General features: G+C 31.7%; 1 protein-coding gene across 1 annotated transcript; it reads right to left on the bottom strand.

Annotated features, from left to right (window-relative positions):
• Window positions 1–149: 149 nt before the first annotated feature.
• On the bottom strand, window positions 150–17,305 carry LOC115881068. Its single transcript, XM_030898428.1, has 3 exons — window positions 17,174–17,305; window positions 10,093–10,320; window positions 150–433 (listed from the first exon to the last, which is right to left on the bottom strand). Exons 1-3 carry the CDS (start codon window positions 17,226–17,228, stop codon window positions 207–209), a joined length of 510 nt encoding a protein of 169 aa, XP_030754288.1. The 5' UTR covers window positions 17,229–17,305; the 3' UTR covers window positions 150–206.
• Between the last annotated feature and the right edge of the window lie 2,854 nt (window positions 17,306–20,159).

The following is a 20,159-nucleotide window of genomic DNA, read 5'->3' as shown; positions in this document are numbered from 1 at the left end:
AATTATTTTTAAATGGTGTAGTTTAAAATGTTGATATAAACCTTTTCAAAAAGTTAATTTTTGACAAGGTTTAGGTCAATTTTTAGTACATGATTGTCATTTCCTAGCCGTCTTTGACACCGTTTTTTTTTCGATCATACGGTAGTGTGAAGTTTTACTTTATTTTAATACTGTCTGCTTTCGCATGATTAACAATTCAAAAAATTTCAAAATTTGAGTGTCGCGTAGGCTACTGATACAAAGATAGTTGTTGACATTAAGAACAAGTTGGTTTTATAGCGTGCCGATGCAGTGTTGCATCCGTCTTTGTTGCATCTGGAACAGTGAACTTTCTTCAGGAAGCTGTTGTCGGCTTTTTTCATTCTGGCACAGATGTCCAGACTGCTCTGTTCTGCCAGTTGACAGCCCCTGATGATGTGCTCTTTATTGCCAGCTGAAAAAAAAAGAATCGTCTTTAAGTGTTGTATTAAGTGCATGAAATATAGATAAGCAAATAATTTTATAAAAAAAACTCCATATCGACACATATCCCTACCTACACAAGTAAAAACCGGCAACACTGTATGCGGCTTTTTATTTTGTCTCTCTGTCTTTCAACCTATCATTTATATTTATCGCTGTTTATTCGTGATAATTGAAAAAAGAAAAAGTGTTATTGGTTCCAAGATCACCAAATGATCACCCTCGAATTTCGGACACCCTGTATATTAATTAATTATAGATTAAAATAAGGATGGCGCTTCTATTAAACGATATTTATCCTAAAGTTATGTAGATGTAATTATAATCAAGTGATTAATCGTTATTGTTAAGTTTTCATAAAAACACTGTAAAAGTTAAGCTCGGAGAATTCGAATCAATATTAAAAGACACTTTTTATACATTCTAAAGCACTTAATACTATGCTGACACATAGGTAGCGAATTTTTTTATCGTATAGTCATCGTCATACTTTAATAAAAATAAACATAATCACATTGCTACTCAGAGAATGTCCTATATAAAGGTAATACTTAATACAAAATTATATGCTGTATGATCGAAAAAAAACCGGCGTCAGCGATGGCTGTGAAATGAAGATCACTGTCATTTTATATGGAAAATTATATAGGGAATGTCATCGATGTTCACTTCCAAGCCAACTCGATGCCGTTTTTTTTTTCGATCATACGGTATAAGCTGTGGAGTAATTGGTAATAGTATATACAGGGTGAGTCAATAATCAAATAAGTGCAAATATTTTTAGGGGTAGTATATTTGGATCCCAGAAACACGTCTACCAGGTTTTTTTTGCCAAAAATGTATTAATTTTTTTTTTTAGTTTTTAGTTAAAAAACATAATTTCTTGATAATATGGCAACATAGGTAGATTAAATTTACAAAAAAAATAAAACAGAAAAGATCCAGTGGTTCTCAAAATTTAAGCAAAATTTTTTTGAAAATTTTCAAAGTAAAATAGACTCGGTTATTTTTGACTTATTTAAAAAACGGTAAAGAGAAAGTAGGTTTCTTTTATCTTGATCTACCAGCCCTGAAAATATTTGCATTTATTTAAGACTCACAAGATTCACTTGAAAAAGGAATAATCCCGTCTCAATGGAACAACGCCTTAACGACAATTCTCCATAAAAAGGGCGATATCACCGAGCTTGAAAATTATAGACCGATAAGCCTTCTTTGTCACATGTATAAGCTGTTTACCAAAATCATTGCCAAACGTCTCGAACGTAAACTAGATTTCTATCAACCAAGAGAACAGGCAGGCTTTAGGAAAGGTTATGGAACAAACGATCATCTTCAAGTAATTAAAGTCCTGATAGAAAAATCTGTGGAATACTACAGGCCCCTAGCATTGGTGTTCGTTGATTTCCAGAAAGCATTTGACACAGTAGAGTTAACATCAATAATAGCAGCATTGGAGCAGGGAAGAGTAGATTATAGGTATACAAGGCTTATAGAATACATATATAGTAATGCCACCACAACTGTAAAACTTCACGAAACAACAGATAAAATTGAGGTAGGCAGAGGAGTTCGACGAGGGGATACTATTTCGCCCAAACTTTTTACAGCTGTCCTTGAATACGCAATGAAATCACTCTCTTCGGAGAATAGGGGCATAAATATCGATGGTGAAAGGTTGACACATCTCAGATTCGCAGATGACATCGTCCTTGTCTCAGATAACATCGGAGATTCAAAGCAGATGCTCGAAGAATTAGTGCAGGTATCATTAAAAGTCGGTCTCCGGATAAATACGAGTAAAACGCAAATAATGACAAACTTAGTGCTGACACAGAACATCAGAATAGGTGACGCCGACATAAAAGAAACAAATATATACAAATATCTCGGGCACGAAATACAAATCGGAAAGAACAACCAAACACACGAGATACAAGAGAATAGGTTTGGGTTGGGCTGCTTTTGGCAAACTGCGGGAGACCTTTAAAAGTGATATACCCATATGCTTGAAGAGGAAAGTTTATGAACAATGCGTCTTGCCGGTAATTACATATGAAGCGAAACTCTAACATTAACGAAAAGTCAGCAGAAAATTTAAGAGTAGCCCAGAGAGCCATGGAGAGAGCCATGCTTGGAATAACTAAAGAGACAAAATCTCTAATAACACTATCAGACAAAAACCAAATTAAAGACATAGTGGGACACGTAACTCGAATGAAATGGAGATGGGCAGGTCATGTGGCGAGAACATCTAAAGACAGGTGGACTAGAAGATTGTTAGAATGGAGACCTCGAGCAGATTAACGTAGCAGAGGCAGACCACCGACACGCTGCAGCTGGACCGATGATGTAAAGAGGATTGCTGGAAATCGGATGATGACGGCCCAAAATCGAGAGACATGGAGAAATATGGAGGAGGCCTACGTTCAGCAGTGGACAACGATGGCTACTTAATTAAAATTAATCTATTAATTGATCTTCACGAAATACCCCATCAATAATTATGGAAATAATATCGTATGTCGAAGAGAGTATAGAATAAATTTGAATAATATGAACTCTTGGCATCCACGCAATACTGGTCAAAATAATTATAGGGTTTAAAAATATAATAGGGTTTCCGTTTTTACCCTTTGGGTACGGAACCCTAAAAAAGAGTTTTTTCCTATGACATCAGATAAATTATATATTTTAAAATTAGCATTCATAAAAATTATATTACTTTGACGTATACATTCGCACCTGCCACTTATACCAATTCAAATTCTATCATATCGAACATTGTTTCTAAAAAATGCCAACTTTACTTTAAAATATCTTAATAATTATTGATATAAAATAATAAGGAATTGTTGTATTTTTGCATATCAGGGTCTCCTTTCATGATTAGATATTGAACTTGAGAGCATCTGACGATGATTGTACCTGATATTGCCAATCACCTAGACGACACGAAAATGTAATAATGGTACTTATTAATTAATTGTTATCTGGTATCGATCTGAAAAAGAATCAGAATAATTCACGTCCTTTTCGTTTACTTGACAGATAAAAAATATCCTAATATTTTTTTTTTTGCTTTTGGTTAAAGTTTTTACGTTTTATTTTTAATTTAATAATTTTATTTTTGTAATTAATTGATTTATTTGTTTTATAGCTGACTTTACTGATTACATATTGGCAAAAACTAGTCCATTATGAAGATTATTCTAAGCCGGTTATTTATTTATTTATTTATTGATGTACATTTGATTTTTGAACAGCGGGAAGGTACAGCAATGGGTAATCCATTGTCTCCATTTTTGGCTAATTTATTCATGAGCAGGTTTCAAGTGGAGGCTAAGAATCAGTTTGAGTATTTTCCAAGAGTATGGTTTAGGTATGTGGATGATATTTTTGCTGTTTTTGACACATATTCAGACAACATAGATAATTTTATTTCTAAGTTAAATAATCGTTTTCCTTCCATTAAATTTACGCATGAAATTGAGCAACGACAGATTACCATTTCTAGATGTATTAGTTATTAGAAATACTAATAATTGCCTGGAATTTGATATCTATAGGAAAAATACCACTACACGCAGATATATTCCTAATGAATCACATCATAGTGTTGAACATAAAATGGCTAGTTTAAATTTCTTAGTTCATAGATTACTTAGTTTCCCCTCCTTTCCAACGAAAGATATGGAATAGAAGAGATTACATTAGGAATGTAGGGTTGAGTGTAATGGATATTCTCCTTCACTAGTTGATAAATTAATTAGAAAACGTAGGTATAGGTTAATGATTACTGAAAATTCGACTTTTCAAGTGGAGAAAGATACGTTTAAATATTTTTCAATACCGTTTGATAGAGAGTTATCCCGTGGTCTAAAAGGAATTTTTAAGAATGTCAATTATAAACTTGTGTATAGTGCTAATTATAAATTACAGCAATTAGTAGGTAATCCAAAGGATAAAACACCTCCACTGAAAAGGTCGCGTATATATGAAATTTCTTGTAAAGATTGTAATCAGAAATATGTTGGGCAAACTAGAAGATCAATATTAACTAGATTTAAAGAACATTTAGCTCAGATAAGAAATGGTAGACCGGATAAATCTTGCGTTGCCGAACATATTGTTCATAAAGAACATTGTATAGATCTTGGTCAATTTAAAATTAATTAAACAAGTCTCAAATTATAGGCAATTAGATGCATATGAAAGCATCAGAATTAATAAATGTAAAGATAGTATGAACAGAGTCAACGGTCCAATTCCTTCAAGTTCTTTGTTCCTACTACTCTAGTGGCGGAAATCTAACTGTTACGCTCAGTGGGCTCTGACTCGGTTGGCTCGGTGCCTACTGGGCGAGTATATAAACGCTCAACTTGTAGATTGTACTTTAGTTTATAATCATCTGCTGATGATGCTAACATGGTTAGCGAAACGCGCGTCCAGTGTAAAAGTAAAAGTGTTTTGGTGTATTGTGGTGATTTAGTGTAATTTTATTTTGCTCGTAATAACAAGTAAGAGGATGCCATTAATACCCAAACTAATAATCACAGAATTTAATAAAAACTAAAGTAGAAATAACTTTGAAAGTGGTATAAAGTGCTTAACAATCAAACTTACTTTTCTGACTGCAGTCAAGGGTAATAAAAGACCTTTATTGTCACGTTCTAGTTCAAAATAGTTTACCAGGGAAGCTACAAAGCTCTTTGCTTCGACTGTTTAAATGCTTCGGCATATTTTCAACTCACAATTTCAAGAAATGCAATATAAAAACTCGAAAATTTAGCTCTTAAAAGAACTGTTTGTGCTTAAAAACAAACAAGAATTACTCACAAAAATTCAACAATAACACGATATTATACAAAATAATGAGTGAAACTAGGATAATTGTCAAATAATAAAGAACAACACTGCTGAACACGGCGCAATGTGACCAACATAGTGATAATAAAATTCGGTTTAAACCAAAGATATTTAAACTCAGGAGATACAATTATTTACCTTTTTCCTTCATCGGCCATTATTCTATCCTTATTTTCGCATCTCTCTTACACCGAAAACATTTGCCAGATTTACCTGTATACTGGTATTAGTATTCGATTAAATACCACAACCTATATATTTCTATAATATATCAAGTACATTAATTTGCTAACGTCAATTTTTTCATTTAGTGCTTAACTATTTTAAATTTTATAATGGAATAAAAATATCATGTTCGTGCTTCTTTTAATAATAAAAAAGCAGTTTGGCAACGTCAGTTTTAGAAATATGCCGGCGTAGTACAACGGATTTCGAGGATGAATGAAAATTCCTAGATTCTCCTGTTGCGATGTTGCTAAGCCGCCGATCAAGCTCCGTATTCTTTATTTGCAGTATTATAGTATTTTTGCGTTATTTTGTGGACTTCTGTGGACATGAATTTGAAAATATGGTGCATTCGTGTATTGTGTACAAGAGAGTGTATCATTTAAATCCAAATTTAACTTTTCACCGGTAAATAAAAATAAGTAGGGTTAGGTATATTATTATATCCTCTTCTCTGTAGATCAGAGGCGGACCTAGACATAAAAATAGCAGATTTCTAAATTATATTTATTTTTAGGTTTATTTTTTAAATTGTATATTTATTAATTTATTATGTTTTTTAAATTATATATTTATTAATTAAATTATTTGTAGAAAAAAGGTACATGGTACGTACTAATTACTAATAACTTAATAACAATTTCGGTTTCCCTTTTAAGAAAGGGTATTGAATAAGTATAATCTAGGTACCCACTTGGGTTTGACAAATCATTACCTATCTTTTGTGAAAATTTTATTGGGGTGTACCAAAAATGGAATTTTGCGGCCTTACTTTTTTGTTGCCGTTACAATTTAATACGGCTTTTGTTTTAAATTTTGGTTGCTATAATGTAAATGGCCTCTCTGCTTATCTCTGCTCATCCCTGATAAAATTATATTTTCACTTTTTTTATCTAATTTTATTTTTTTAATTCTGTTTATTTTTATAATTTAATTTATTTCTATTTTGTTTTTGGGGTCGCACCACTCTGGTACTTTGTATCATTGTATCATTTTAGTAGTTGTAAAATTCATATAGGTATATAATAAATACACATATAATAATAAAGTTTTTATCAAAAATATGTGAAGTCTACAAATATTAGTTTTTGGTAAAATATTGTGTTACTAGGTTAAAATAACTATTTTATCTTGTTATTGCTAATAGAGGGAGTCTCATTCACCGGAGATGAACAAGGTTTGGAACAAGATATTGAAACTACATTTACTATTACACCCAAAATTTGATATAAATAAAATATCAAATTTTGTATTGTGTTTAATAAAATAAAGTAAAAACGCTTATTGATTTTTTTAATCGTTATTCTTATGTGAAAAGTCATCTTATAATAAAAAATTATGCCGGTTTTTATTTATTTCGCTATCTTCTCTCAACTTATTTTTTTCCTATTAATATCCTCACTCAACTTTTTACAATGCGACAAATATGTAAGTGTTATTATTATTTTTTTAAATTTATTAAACAATTATTTTAATTTCCTTAAAATACTGTCGGTCGATCGGCACGCCACTGGAAATTGACCTCAACCGTCTAATTTTTGTAAACAACTACATTGTTGCCGTTGCGCCGATAACATATTCCCTTCTTTGTCCATTCTCTCTCGCACTCATTGATTTTCGCAAACCAATGTGTGATGAAGGTTTACAGCATTTTATGAATGGATCGTTGTATCTCCCGGGTTTAAATATCTTTGGTTTAAACTAATTTTTGTACCTTTAATCTAATAAAAAATCTGTTACAATTATTTGCTCTATAAAGTAAAATACAGAGCTGCCCGATCTTAAATTATTCAACAAATTTAAACATTTTTGCCAAAATTTCTTTTAGTCAGGTTTAGTGTCAATAAACTTTAGTGTCAGTTTTTGCTTTGACATTAAAAAGTATGTAAGAGCATAAAAATTCAGGAAAAAACGGTTTTACCAAAATTTCTTAAAAATAAACAACATATATTATTTTTATTTAACCTTTCGAGGACCGTAACTTCTTCGGGAAGCATTGGAGGCTCATAGGAACTTTTTGTTTTATTTTGATGTGTAGAATCACGTACCATAGATAGATACACGTTTTTTTGACACCCTGTATAAAATGCAAATCATAGACAAATATATTATGTTGCATAGAAAATTAATTAAAGAAATAAGTTAAAATTTTTGCTTGCTAAATAGAAAAAAATGTGTTAAATTGCATGTCAATAATAAAAATAATAAAATAAAATAATTTATTTCAAAACTGGCTATATCAATTTGGATATTGTAAAATTTTCAACATTTAAAAATTGCTAAACTTTGAATTCGTATTGATTACAATTATTTTAATCTATTGTCTATTGGTTTTTTTAGAAATATATCGCGAAATTAACAATTATATTGCATAAATTTTTAAAGTACTTTGACACCAAGGTCATCAAATATCATTAATTTTAATAAAAGTACCCTTATGTGAAAGCGTTTAACGCTTTGGAGTACTTGTTAGATAATCAAAGTTACGTCATAGGTATATATCTTTCCAATCGATATAATAAGTAGGCCTAGATACTACCAAAAACGTTGATAAAGTATTATAGTAAATGCAAAGAATAAAATATATAATCGTAATAATAAAAAAAAATATTTATAATATTTTGTAAATATTTGTACCCATTTTATTTTTTATACATACAGAGTGTTCCAATATTCCGTGGAAAAAGAACTACTACGTATTTTTAGCATCAAAATAAGTTCATTGGACAAAATTTACCTCTGTACAAAAGTGCTTCGTTTGTCCGCCAGAGGGCATTAAACTTTAAAAAATAAACACATTTTTTCAGATATTTCAAGAACCGTTATTCCGATTTGAATGAGATTTTGGGTGTCTATGTTTTGTTAATATTTGTTATATTTATTGTTGCTGTATTTTTTCTTGATTTTTGAGAAAGTCAAATATTAAAGCATTTAGGAAAACATCCAAAATTTTAAAATATCTGAAGAAATGTGTTTATTTTTTTAAAGTTTGATGGCCCTCTAGAGGGCAAACGAAGCACTTTTATATAGAGGTAAATTGTGTCCAATGAACTTATTTTGATTCGAAAAATACGTAGTAGTTCTATGTCCACGGAATATTGGAACACCCTGTATATACAGGGTGTCATTGAAATGATGTAAAAAATTTCTGTCGGGGCCCATTCTATTGACATGCTGGTTCCATTCACTTCTTCTCTGCCTTATCCATCTGACAACGTCGTTTATTTGGCACTTTTCTCTTATGTCTACATTCCTCTGTCTGTCCCTCAATGTGTATCCAGTTATCATTCTTAAGGTCTTCATTTCAGTAGTTCGTAGGATTCTCTTTGTTACTGATGTTTCAGCTCTGGTTTCCGCACCATATGCCATCACTGGTCGTATGCAGGTTTTCTATATTCTTGACTTACATTCTGTACTCAAATGTTTGTTTTTCCATATGGGATATTTAAGATGTCCTGATATTGCGGCAGCTTTATTGGCTTGTTTCCTTACTTCTTCTTCTAGAAATCCTGAGCTTGTAATTTTGCATCCGAGGTATTCGAATGACACTATCTGATCAATAGTTTTGTTTTTTATTACCAATTTGCACCGTAGAGGCTCCTTTGTAATGGTCATGCATTTGGTCTTATTTGTGGAAATTTGCATGTTAAATTTTTCTGCCTGTCTGTTAAAAGCTTGTAGCATTCTTTGGAGGTCGTCCTCTGACTCTGCAATAAGTACTGCGTCATCGGCATAGCATAATATGTTTACTTTATGCATTCCCATTCGATATCCTAATCCAGTATTCTTGACGGTTTTTATTACTTGATCCATGATTGTGTTGAATAACAGTGGGCTGAGACTGTCGCCTTGGCGAATACCAGTTGTAGTTCGAAGATGCTGCGTTAAGGTAAAGTTTGTTCTTATTTGGGTTGTTGTGTTTGTGTTTAAGTCCTTGATAGGTTCTGTGAGTTCTTTCGAGACATTACTGCTTTCCAAGATGGTGATGATGTCTTTTAGTTGGACTCTATCAAAGGCCTTTGTTAAATCTATAAAACATAGATAGGCTGGAGAGTTATATTCTAAGGATTTTTCAACTAGTTGCCTGAGTATGAATAGTGCATCGGTAGTTGATCGGTTTCTTCGGAACCCTTGTTGTTCCTCGCTTATCGGCACTATTGAGGAGATTTTGTCCGCAATGATCTTAGTCAGAAGTTTTAGCGAGGTGCTCAGTAATGTTATTCCTCTATAGTTTGCTGGGTCTGTTTTATATCCCTTTTTAAAAATGGGTATTGTTATACTTTGTTTCCATTCTTCTGGTATTTTCTTATGTTGTAATATAATGTTAAACAGTTTTGTGTATTCCTCTATGATAGCCGTGTCTGCGTTTTTTATTAGCTCGTTTGGTATTTTATCTTGATTAGGAGATTTTCTATTTTTAAGTTTCCTTATTGTCTCTTCTACTTGCTTGTAGAATACATCGATTATTGTAAACAAGCTTTAAAACTAATTTAGACGTTCTGAATGAAGCTTCAGAATGCAATTAATAAGACTTACTTTTTGTTACAACTTTTAAACAGTCCAGGTCCAAGTTTTTCGAGATGTCCGAAGAGTCAACTTCAAAAATTTTCTCATAACTTGGGTCGATACGATGAGCAAAATGTTTGGTATTGTCCAAGGCGTCGGAATCGCATTTTCTCAGTGGTAGATTGTAAGTTTCTGGGTTTTTGCACATCGTTTCGTTATCTTTGGTCGAACACAGGTAGCATTTTACTGTAGATTCACCTGAAACAGAAGAAAAATACTCTGTAAACTATTATAAAATTATAATCCGAGGACACAACCATTCGTGCCATGGTACTTGATATTGGAGATTGAGAACTAACCTCTGTAAAACCGTCTCAGATACTGGATTTTGTCAAAGACCTGAGACTGTAATAAATTTATTAACTATTACGAGAAAACTTTGATTTTTTAATACAGACAACAGTTAACATATTTAGAAAACACGCTGTATACTATCTTCTTCACCTGACATAGAGAGATTTAAAATTAGTGGAACATGATATGGTTTGGGAAAAACCTTATAAGATATTAATCTAAAATCAAAGTAATAAAAATAATCAGCTATACATACCAGGTGCATCTCAAAAGTGGCTCACCCCTATAACTTTTCTATTTTTTTAGATAAAAAAACGAGATTTGGTATGTTAGTATATGACAAAAATTAGGATTGATTGACGTATTCAATTGTTTTTGGTCACTTCCTGTTTCACCGGAAATGACCACAACTTTTGATTTTTAAATGGCACCTTCGGTATTTTTTTATTTTATTCGATAGAAAATGACATTCTGAATAGAATGACATATTATCTGTCAACTTTTGACATTTTCGCTTAATAAAAAATTGTATTTTAAAATTCAATCTAGAGTGCCATGGCTATGTTAAAAACACTAATGCTTAATCAAGGAGCCTTGGAAAAATAGATTTGATCGTCTAATGTTTTTAGTGTTTTGTTTGGTCTTGTCCAGGCTGGTTAAAAAATGCCTAAATCGTATTTTTAACCATATCTCAATTTTTTCAAATGGAACGAGGGTGACTCATTAGCATATTTGGACCACACACTTGGTATTTCGAGTCAAATTTTCGTTACGAACCGCAAGTTATAATTTCAAATAAACCATATGCGAAAATGTCAAAAGTTGTGAGAGTGTTATTTTCAGAGTGTTATTTTCTAGTTTCTAGAGAGTGCCATTTAAAAATCAAAAGTTGTAGTCATTTCCGGTGAAACAGGAAGTGGCCGAAAACAATTGAATACGTCAATCAATCCTAATTTATGTCAAATACTAACATACCAAATCTCGTTTTATTAACTGAAAAAATAAAAAAGTTATACGGGTGAACCACTTTTGAGACGCACCCGATATACTACACGAATACTACACGATCCTGTAGATACATTTTTTAATCTTAATATTTTATTTTGGCTAATAAAATATAATATTTGATGTACAATATTACTTAAAGACCCCGGATTTCGGATAAAGGAGTATTAATAAAATTTATATAAGTATTAATTTCTAACAATTATTGCAACAAAACCGTTGGTTTTTTCCTGTTTTTGGGACTTTGTTTTCACGTAATCTATCGATTTTCTAATCGTATCTCGCAATGTAACCACTCAGCTGTGATAACTTTGTTTACAAAATAACTTGTAGCAGCGTATGTAACGTAAAATTACGATTTTATTGATATTTTTGGTTATAACAAATGTTTATATTATGAAAAAAAGTATTTCATAAAAAAAAATAAGTATTTTATTTCGCTTTTTTTGTTTTGTCCTAGGGAGCACTATAAACGAATTTCTTCAACGGAGCCTCGAAAACCTTCATATTCCTTCAACTTCGCAAAAAAATCAAATCTTGCGAAAAATCACCAAATTTCGTGTATTTTACCTGTTTTATGATTAGGAGAAAACTTTTAAAAATTTATTTCTGGTAATTTTTGGATAGCGATGTATTTCAATAAACTTTTTATTAAAAAAATAACACCGTCAAAAATGCTGTGATAGATACCCGATAGTATTATAACGTAGGTTTCAAAAAATTCATTACTTACAATGACTGTTTGAACAGAGAATTAATCATGTAAAACGTCATGATGGTATGTGTGTAATACAAGACGTGTTGAAAGATAAAAATGTATCTATTCGTTTTTTGTTAAATGTTAAAATCTTTCGAATTGTGGACTTTTTGACAACAACATTGCCACAGTTAGCCTGGGCCAAGATGTCAAGAAAAAAAAATATATAAACTTTGAGTACTTTATTTTTTAAATGCCGATACCACTGGCTTCAAAAAAATATAAAAATTAAAATCGCCGACGTACAATTGGGGTCTCTACACAAATTTAAAAAAAAAATTACAACCAAAGTAAAAAGCGCGCAAAAAGTTTTGTTAATAATAACGACCATCATCACCAAAAGGTATGCTTACTTTTGCCCCCCTCCCTGTTTCTAAATCCAGGAGGTTGGGTCTCTGCACAAATTTAAATAAAAATAAACAAAAAAAAACTTTTTTCTAAGATTTTAGTGATAAAATTTTACTTTATTATCATAAGTATTATTAAACAAGTAAAACTACAAACTAACAATTAAGGAAGTACAATTAATAACTTTAACACACACTGAATTTGGTCTAAAAAGGAAAAAAAACAATTTGGTACTAGCTATAAGTAAATAAATAAATTTTAAACATGGTTACTGTTGTAGGAAGCAACACTCCTAAGGAGATTATTTTGACCAATTTGTCTGCCTGGCCAGGTGGAAATACCATTTGTTTAAAAAATGTGAACTTACTGATGATTTCCATTTAAAACTGAGCATAGATAGTGGAAGTGGATCTTTAAAAATTTGTCTGTCTTTATGTTGTTACGAAAATCCCGAAATAAAACAAGAAAAACATAAAAGTACCGGAATAAACAAACGCATTTTAATAAGATTGGCTCCCAAAATAATAGAAACCTACAAAAATATCAGAGCAATGTTTGAGATTTTGCAACACCATACTATTTGCGGAGTCAGTTCTTACACATTTGCCGCAGATCTAAAGTTGATAATGATTATATTGGGCCTTCAATCTTTATCATCATGCCATCCACGTGCCTGGTGTGATGTTAACTCAAAAAATTTACAGTCAAAGGGAGAACTAACATCCATAAAAGATATTTCCAAATGGAGTACATTATAGAACGAGGAGACAGGTGGAAATTTAAAAGAAACAAAAAAGTACAGTAAGTGTACTGCTAAGTTTACTTTATTGACTTTTTTAATAGTTATTTTTTGCAAATTTTAATTAAAATTTTTAGGAAATTGCGTCAACATTCCTTTAATAACTGGTGATGACAATCTTCCAATTATCAACTATATATTTTTAGATGGGAGTGTACAAAAAATATACGATTCTCTAAAAAAGGACTTTCCGGAAATTGCTGAAAGCTGGCTAAGAAGTTCTGGGATACAATTAGACCATTACAGCAGATTTAATGGAAATAATGCCAGACACTTGCTTACAAAAGTTGACGTCCTTAAAGCACTAGATCCTGGTACTTACTTTGTAACAAAACTTTATTTTATTATTGTTATTTGGACACTAAGCCCTTTGCTTATTTTTTTTAGACAACAAATACATAGAGGTATTTTGTACCTTCAATGATGTGGTAGCCAGCTGTTTAAAAAAATAAGAGATACGAAAATCAGTTTTACTCCAAAAATTCACGCTGTTGTTCACCATATACTGGATTTTGTTAGTATTTCACAGAAAGTATTAGGCCTTTACTCTGAGCAAGCCTCAGAGCAGATGCATCATTCTTTTAAGTTGTTCTCAAAAAACTTTAATTCAAACCCGAGATCACAAAAAACTATCAAAAAAATCTCCTTAGGAGTGTTGCTTCCTGCAACAGTAACCATGTTTAAAATTTATTTATTTACTTATAGCTAGTACCTAATTGTTTTCTTCCTTTTTAGTCTAAATTCAGTGTGTGTTAAAGTTATTAATTGTACTTCCTTAATTGTTAGTTTGTAGTTTTACTTGTTTACTAATACTTATGATCATAAAGTAAAATTTTATCACTAAAATATTAGAAAAAAAATATTTGTTTGCTTTTTCCATTGGATTAAAGTCTATTTTTATTTAAATTTGTGCCAAGACCCAACCTCCTGGATTTAGAAACAGGGAGGGGGGCAAAAGTAAGCATACCTTTTGGTGATGATGGTCGTTATTTATTATTAACAAAACTTTTTGCGCGCATTTTACTTTGGTTGAAAAAGTTTTTTTTTAAATTTGTGTAGAGACCCCAATTGTACGCCGGCGATTTTAATTTTTATATTTTTTTGAAGCCAGTGTTATAGGCATTTAAAAAATAAAGTACTCAAAGTTTATATATTTTTTTTCTTGACATCTTGGCACAGGCTAACTGTGTTGCTTTAAACTGAGGCATCCTTAATTAAACAATAATTAAATACTCCTACTACATATTTTAACAATTTTACTCATTGATTCCTCATCAAAAAATATACACTGTGTCAATTTTAAAACTTCCCACCTTTAATATCTTTCTTGCAGTTAAAATTATGAAAAATCGAAAAGACACGTCAATTTTATTTGTGAGGGAGACACTTTAAATGAATATTTTAGCCTTTTTCTTTCAACCCCCTAGGAGGGGTAGATGTCACCCTTACAATCTTAAATGAGTCAAGTGGCACATCGTTTAAGAGAGCGTTTAATTCTCTTTTTAATGGTATCCTACTTTGTTGCTTTTTGTCCAGAGGTTTCCGAACAATCGCGTTCCAAAGTTGCAGAATCAATTAAACATGCCTGCATTTTTGTTTTCAGGCTAGTGTTTACGCAAATATGATTGATATCCTTGTAGTACAAATAATGATTAGAATATTAGGTTACACCACTTTCACCCTATCTTATAAGTTGTTCAAAATAATAAGTAAACAATAATAAGAGTCTGTTTTCAAACTCCTCCCTAACATTTCGGTAAACTTCCTCGGGAATTGAGCGGCATTCTGATGTAATTCGCCTTTTAAGATCATCAATATCAGTAGGTTGTATTTTATAAACATTGGATTTACGATGTCCCCAAAGAAAGAAATCTAAGGGTGTTAAATTCGGTGATCTTGGAGGCCATTCAATTGGTCCACTTCTGCCAATCCATGTACCCAGAAATCTCTTGTTTAACCACTATCGGACCGGAAGAAAATGAGGTGTAGCACCGTCCTTCTGGAACGTTAACAAATCCTCCTGTAAAACTGGATTACCCTCTGCATCAATTTGAGTTTCTAGCTTTTGGGTGTTGTGTAAAAGGATGACTATTGATCCTCTTGAAGCATATCAAGATGCAGATCGCCTGTCAAGTTTCCTTCAATAAATAAAGGAGCAATTCATTCAAGCATTTCCAAAAACACCAGCCCAAACATTAACTTTTTGGGGATATAGTGTATGTCCTTCTCGAAAAATATGAGAGATTGAAAAAAATAATAAATAAATTGAGAAAAGAAACGTTAATGTTTATGATGTTTTCTGTTTATTAATATTTCGATCCACCTAGAAAAATGTAATGGCTACGTCTTCTAATCATTTATACTACAAGAAGACCCATTGCAATGATTTTTGTGTAAACACTAGTCTGAAAACCAAAATCTCAATGCAGGCATGTTTAATTGTTTCTGCAACTTCGGAACGCGATTATTCGGAAACCTCTGGACAAAAAGCAACAAAGTGGGATACCACTGAAAAGAGAATTAAACGCTCTTTAAAACGATGTGCTACTTGACACCCCACTTCTATTTAATATTTTAAGGGTGATATCTACCCCTCCTAAGGGGTTGAAAGAAAAATGCTAAAAATATCCATTTAAAGTGTCCCCGTTACAAAAAAATTGACGTGTCTTTCCGATTTTTTATATTTTTAACTGCAAGAAAGATATTAAAGGTGGGAAGTTTTAAAATTGACACAGTATACAGAGTGTCTCAGATTTTAATCGGGAAAATTTAATAGACGATAGAACTTAGACTAGATAGCAAAAATAAAACAAAAAGTTCATATCAACTTGTAAGATTTAAAGCTTCCTTTTCGAGATACAGGGTACCATTAGAATCCCAATTATAATATTAATTACCAATTAGAATTTAATTTTTTTCGCAAGAAGTAAGGGAGACAAAAAAGTCAGGAGACAAAAAAATTATATTTTTAATTAATAAATCCAAAAATAATATAAACTTTTAAAAAAGCAGTGGCGTGCCTATTTTTTCCTTTAAAATAATTTAACAGTGATGCCCCACCACCGCCCCTGACCATTAAACTTAAATCTAATTACTTCAAATTAGGTCCCATAGTAAGTATTATAAACGGGTCAAGTTATATCAAAATCGATTAAATGGTTTTTCAAATATCTTATTTTTTTTTCTTTTTTAAGTAACTTTAACACCCTGTATCTCGAAAAGAAAGCTTTAAATCTTAGAAGTTGATATGAACTTTTTGTTTTATTTTTGCCAGTTCTATCGTCTATTAAATTTTCCCGATTAAAACCTGAGACACCCTGTATAATAATTCCTATAAACATGGATGCGGAAATGCATAGTTTTGAAGTTACAGGGCGTACAAAACTTTTAAAAAATAGGCCCTACAATAAAATATGTAGCACTCTTAGTAGCTTTTATCTTCCAAATTTCATTCAAATCGCTAAAAGAACTTGGAAAAAAATTATAATAAAACGAAAAAAAAAAGAAGATTTTAAACTCCCGAATGTACGAAACAAAGCAGAATCGGATCCATGTTGATAAGAAAAATAAATCTTATTTTTACATAAGGAACCTCCCTACGAGAAATGGCACGTGTTTTTTGAAGCACCCTGTATAATTCCAAATATACGCACTTAATTTTTTTTTTGCTTTACTTCCAGAAAAAAAAACATTAAACTTAGAGATAGATGCTTATAGATATAGAAATATTTTTAAGTTTGCTATAAATTGTTTAATCAAAAAAAGAAAAGTTTGTACAGACGTAAAAAGGTTTGCGTATTTCTTTTTTCTTAATATAAATAATCTTAATTAAATAAAAATGCACTCACCACTTTTGATGAACATAAACAACAAAAACGCACATTTAGTTAATACAAAATACATGTTGTGGCTAAGTTTAGTCTGAAAGAATAAACTTGTGGAAACTATTTTGTAGTTTGTGACGTTCTGGCAAAGAAAATCACTCTAAATGTGAAGGAACTCTTGGTAAATAAAATGCGCATATCTGGAACAAGCGGGTATAGTCCAGTAGAAAAATCCTAAGTTTCAGTTAAGTAAAGAAAGTATTAAAATGTTTACTATAATAATTTAATATCCAGTTTAAGAAATCTTGGAAGAATACATCTTTCATTGGTAAGTGGAAAACTAAGTAATCTATGAAGTAAGAAAGTTGAGGCTAAAAATCAGTTTGAGTATATTCCAAGAGTATGGTTTAGGTATGTGGATGATATTTTTGCTGTTTTTGACACACATTCTGGCACCATAGATTATTAACTTAAAAATTAAATAATCGTTTTCCTTCCATTAAATTTACCTATGAAATTGAGAACAACGTTAGATTACCATTTCTAAATGTATTATTTATTAGAAATACTAATTGCCTGGAATTTGATATCTATAGAAAAAATGCCACTACATGCAGATATATTCCTAAAGAGTCGTTTCACAGTGTTGAACATAAGATGGCTAGTTTAAATTTCTTAGTTCATAAATTATTTAGTTTTCCACTTACCAACAAAATTATTAGAAAACGTAGGTATATGTTTGCGATTGCTGAAAATTCGACTTTTCAAGTGGAGAAAGATACGTCAAAATATTTTTCAATACCGTAGAGAGTTATCCCGTGGTTTAAAAATAATTTTTTCAATTATAAATAAACTTGTGTATAGTGCTAATAATAAATTACAACAATTATTATTAGGTAATCCTAAAGATAAAACACCTCCACTGGAAAGGTCAGGTATTTATGAAATTTCATGTAAAAATTATAATCAGAAATATGTTGGGCAAACTAGAAGGTCAATATTAACTAATTTTAAAGAACATATAGATCAGATAAGATATGGTAGACCGGATAAATCTTGCGTTGCTGAACATATTGTTGATAAAGAACATTATATAGTGTATAAATATCAATAATTTAAAATTAGTTAAACAAGTCTCAAATTACAGGCAATTAGATGCATATGAGAGCGTCAAAATTGATACAATGTAAAGATAGTATGAACAGAGAAAATGGCCCAATTCCTTCCAGTTTTCTGTTCCTACTGCTCCAGTTTCGGTAATTAATTGTTACGCTCGGTTTGTTTTGATTCGCTTGGCTAGTTTTTGGCATGCCCACTCGAAACCAACTGAGCGAGTATATAAACGCTCAATTTGTAGACATTAGTTTAGTTTTAGTTGTCTGCTGATGATGCTAACATGGTTAGCGAGACGCGCGTCCAGTGTAAAAGTAAAAGCGTTGGTGTATTGTGGTGATTTACTGTTTTATTTTGCTGTTGTAACACAAAAGGTTCCAACCCCCAACTGTAATAATAATTGCATTTCATTGATTTCCAGCATATTTCGTTCCATATTGAGAATAACAAACAAAAAAAGAACGTCAAATAGTAGAGTGGAAACGACAAAAGACAGAGGTAATACTAAGGGCCGGCAAAGGTTAGTCTTGGGTCGAGATTTCCATATGTAAGAAAAGTACAATGCGTTTATAATGTACTGAACAAAGAGAGGACAGTAACTACGTTGCCAAACGTATGAAATAAACCGAGAAACCGTGCACATCGCTAAGAGACGTGGAAGGGGATATAGCAGATTTGTCGCAGTTGACCGGTCGACCCAATCAATACCTCTGTCAGTACTTAAAGTTCTAGGGAAAGGTGTACGTCATGTGTTCAGCTTCACGATTTAATTACGTCTCGTGATACTTAATTTGTTTATTTATTAACGAGTCGTTGTAATTTTCCCTATAGCTTGAAAATTTTGCAAAAAGTGCAAGCACAACAAACACTTGCATTTTTGGTAAAAATAAGTGGAATTGAGTGGGTGTTCGATAGTGGTCGCGCTATTAGAACTCTGAATTCAAAAATCGATATCTCGAAATCTATTAGAAATAATAGATTGTAGTTTTTTCAAGAACTTTGTTAATATTTCTGCTGTATTTTCTTTGTAAACAGTATGTGAAAATCTTTATCGATAAAAAAATTACACGATTGCTGAAAATTGATATGCTCTAATATAGTAAATGGATGGATTCTTTACAATTTTTGAATGGAAAAAACAACCTTATCGAATTTTTCTTATGTAAACATATTGTATAATATCCGATCTTGAAAATAAAAAAAAATTCAATATCTAAAGTGGTTCTTGAGTTATTATTATGTTATAACTTATGTTATTGTTGCCTGTTATGTGTTAAAAACTTGAGTTTTCTCGTTATAAAAAAATGACACCCTAACGATATCCTCATAATTCCATTTCCGATGCTCAGAAACATGTCTAATGATTTTATCTAGTTATCTCTTGAAAAAAAAGTCTTTTAAAAATAAGCGGTTTGCGATCGTGATTTTACTTTACTTAATAGGGAAAGGCGTATCGGCAACGCCGCAACAGCACACCGTCGCGCGTCACGTCGGTCGGTCGCATTTCTCTCACTCCGACTTAATAAGATCACTATGCGATTTACTTCCACACATGTAAATGCCGACCCAAAAGTAACAGTTGCCAGCACGGTATATGTCATTCGCAGAATCAAATGCTTCAAGTGGCAATGGGCAGGTCACCTGGCAAGAAAGACGGACAACAGATAGACCACAAAAATTACAACATGGTACCCACGAGGAATCAAGAGAACCTGAAGAAGACTAAACCTAAGATGGCACCATGATATTAGAAAATTAGCAAGGATAACTTGATCCCACATAGACAGCAAAAGACAACAATGGGTCCAATTACAAAGAGAGTATCTAAATATGTGGGAGGCTATGCTGAATGAGCCAAAAATTCCAATCCGCTATAAAAATCTCATAGTATTTAATA

This window comes from Sitophilus oryzae, unplaced genomic scaffold (assembly GCF_002938485.1).
Source record: "Sitophilus oryzae breed Bouriz unplaced genomic scaffold, Soryzae_2.0 scaffold_1693_pilon_pilon, whole genome shotgun sequence".
Lineage (NCBI taxonomy): Eukaryota > Metazoa > Arthropoda > Insecta > Coleoptera > Curculionidae > Sitophilus > Sitophilus oryzae.
Note: the sequence above shows the minus strand (reverse complement) of the source record. Positions and strands in the feature narration are given on the sequence as shown.

Excerpts from the sequence above, each read along its gene's own strand:
- LOC115881068 (XM_030898428.1), bottom strand. The coding sequence starts at position 17,228 with ATGTATTTTGTATTAACTAAATGTGCGTTTTTGTTGTTTATGTTCATC. Across the intron at positions 10,321-17,173 it reads GTTTATGTTCATCAAAAGTG|GTGAATCTACAGTAAAATGC; the intron begins GTGAGTGCATTT and ends CTTCTGTTTCAG. Across the intron at positions 434-10,092 it reads TTTAAAAGTTGTAACAAAAA|CTGGCAATAAAGAGCACATC; the intron begins GTAAGTCTTATT and ends TTTTTTTTTCAG.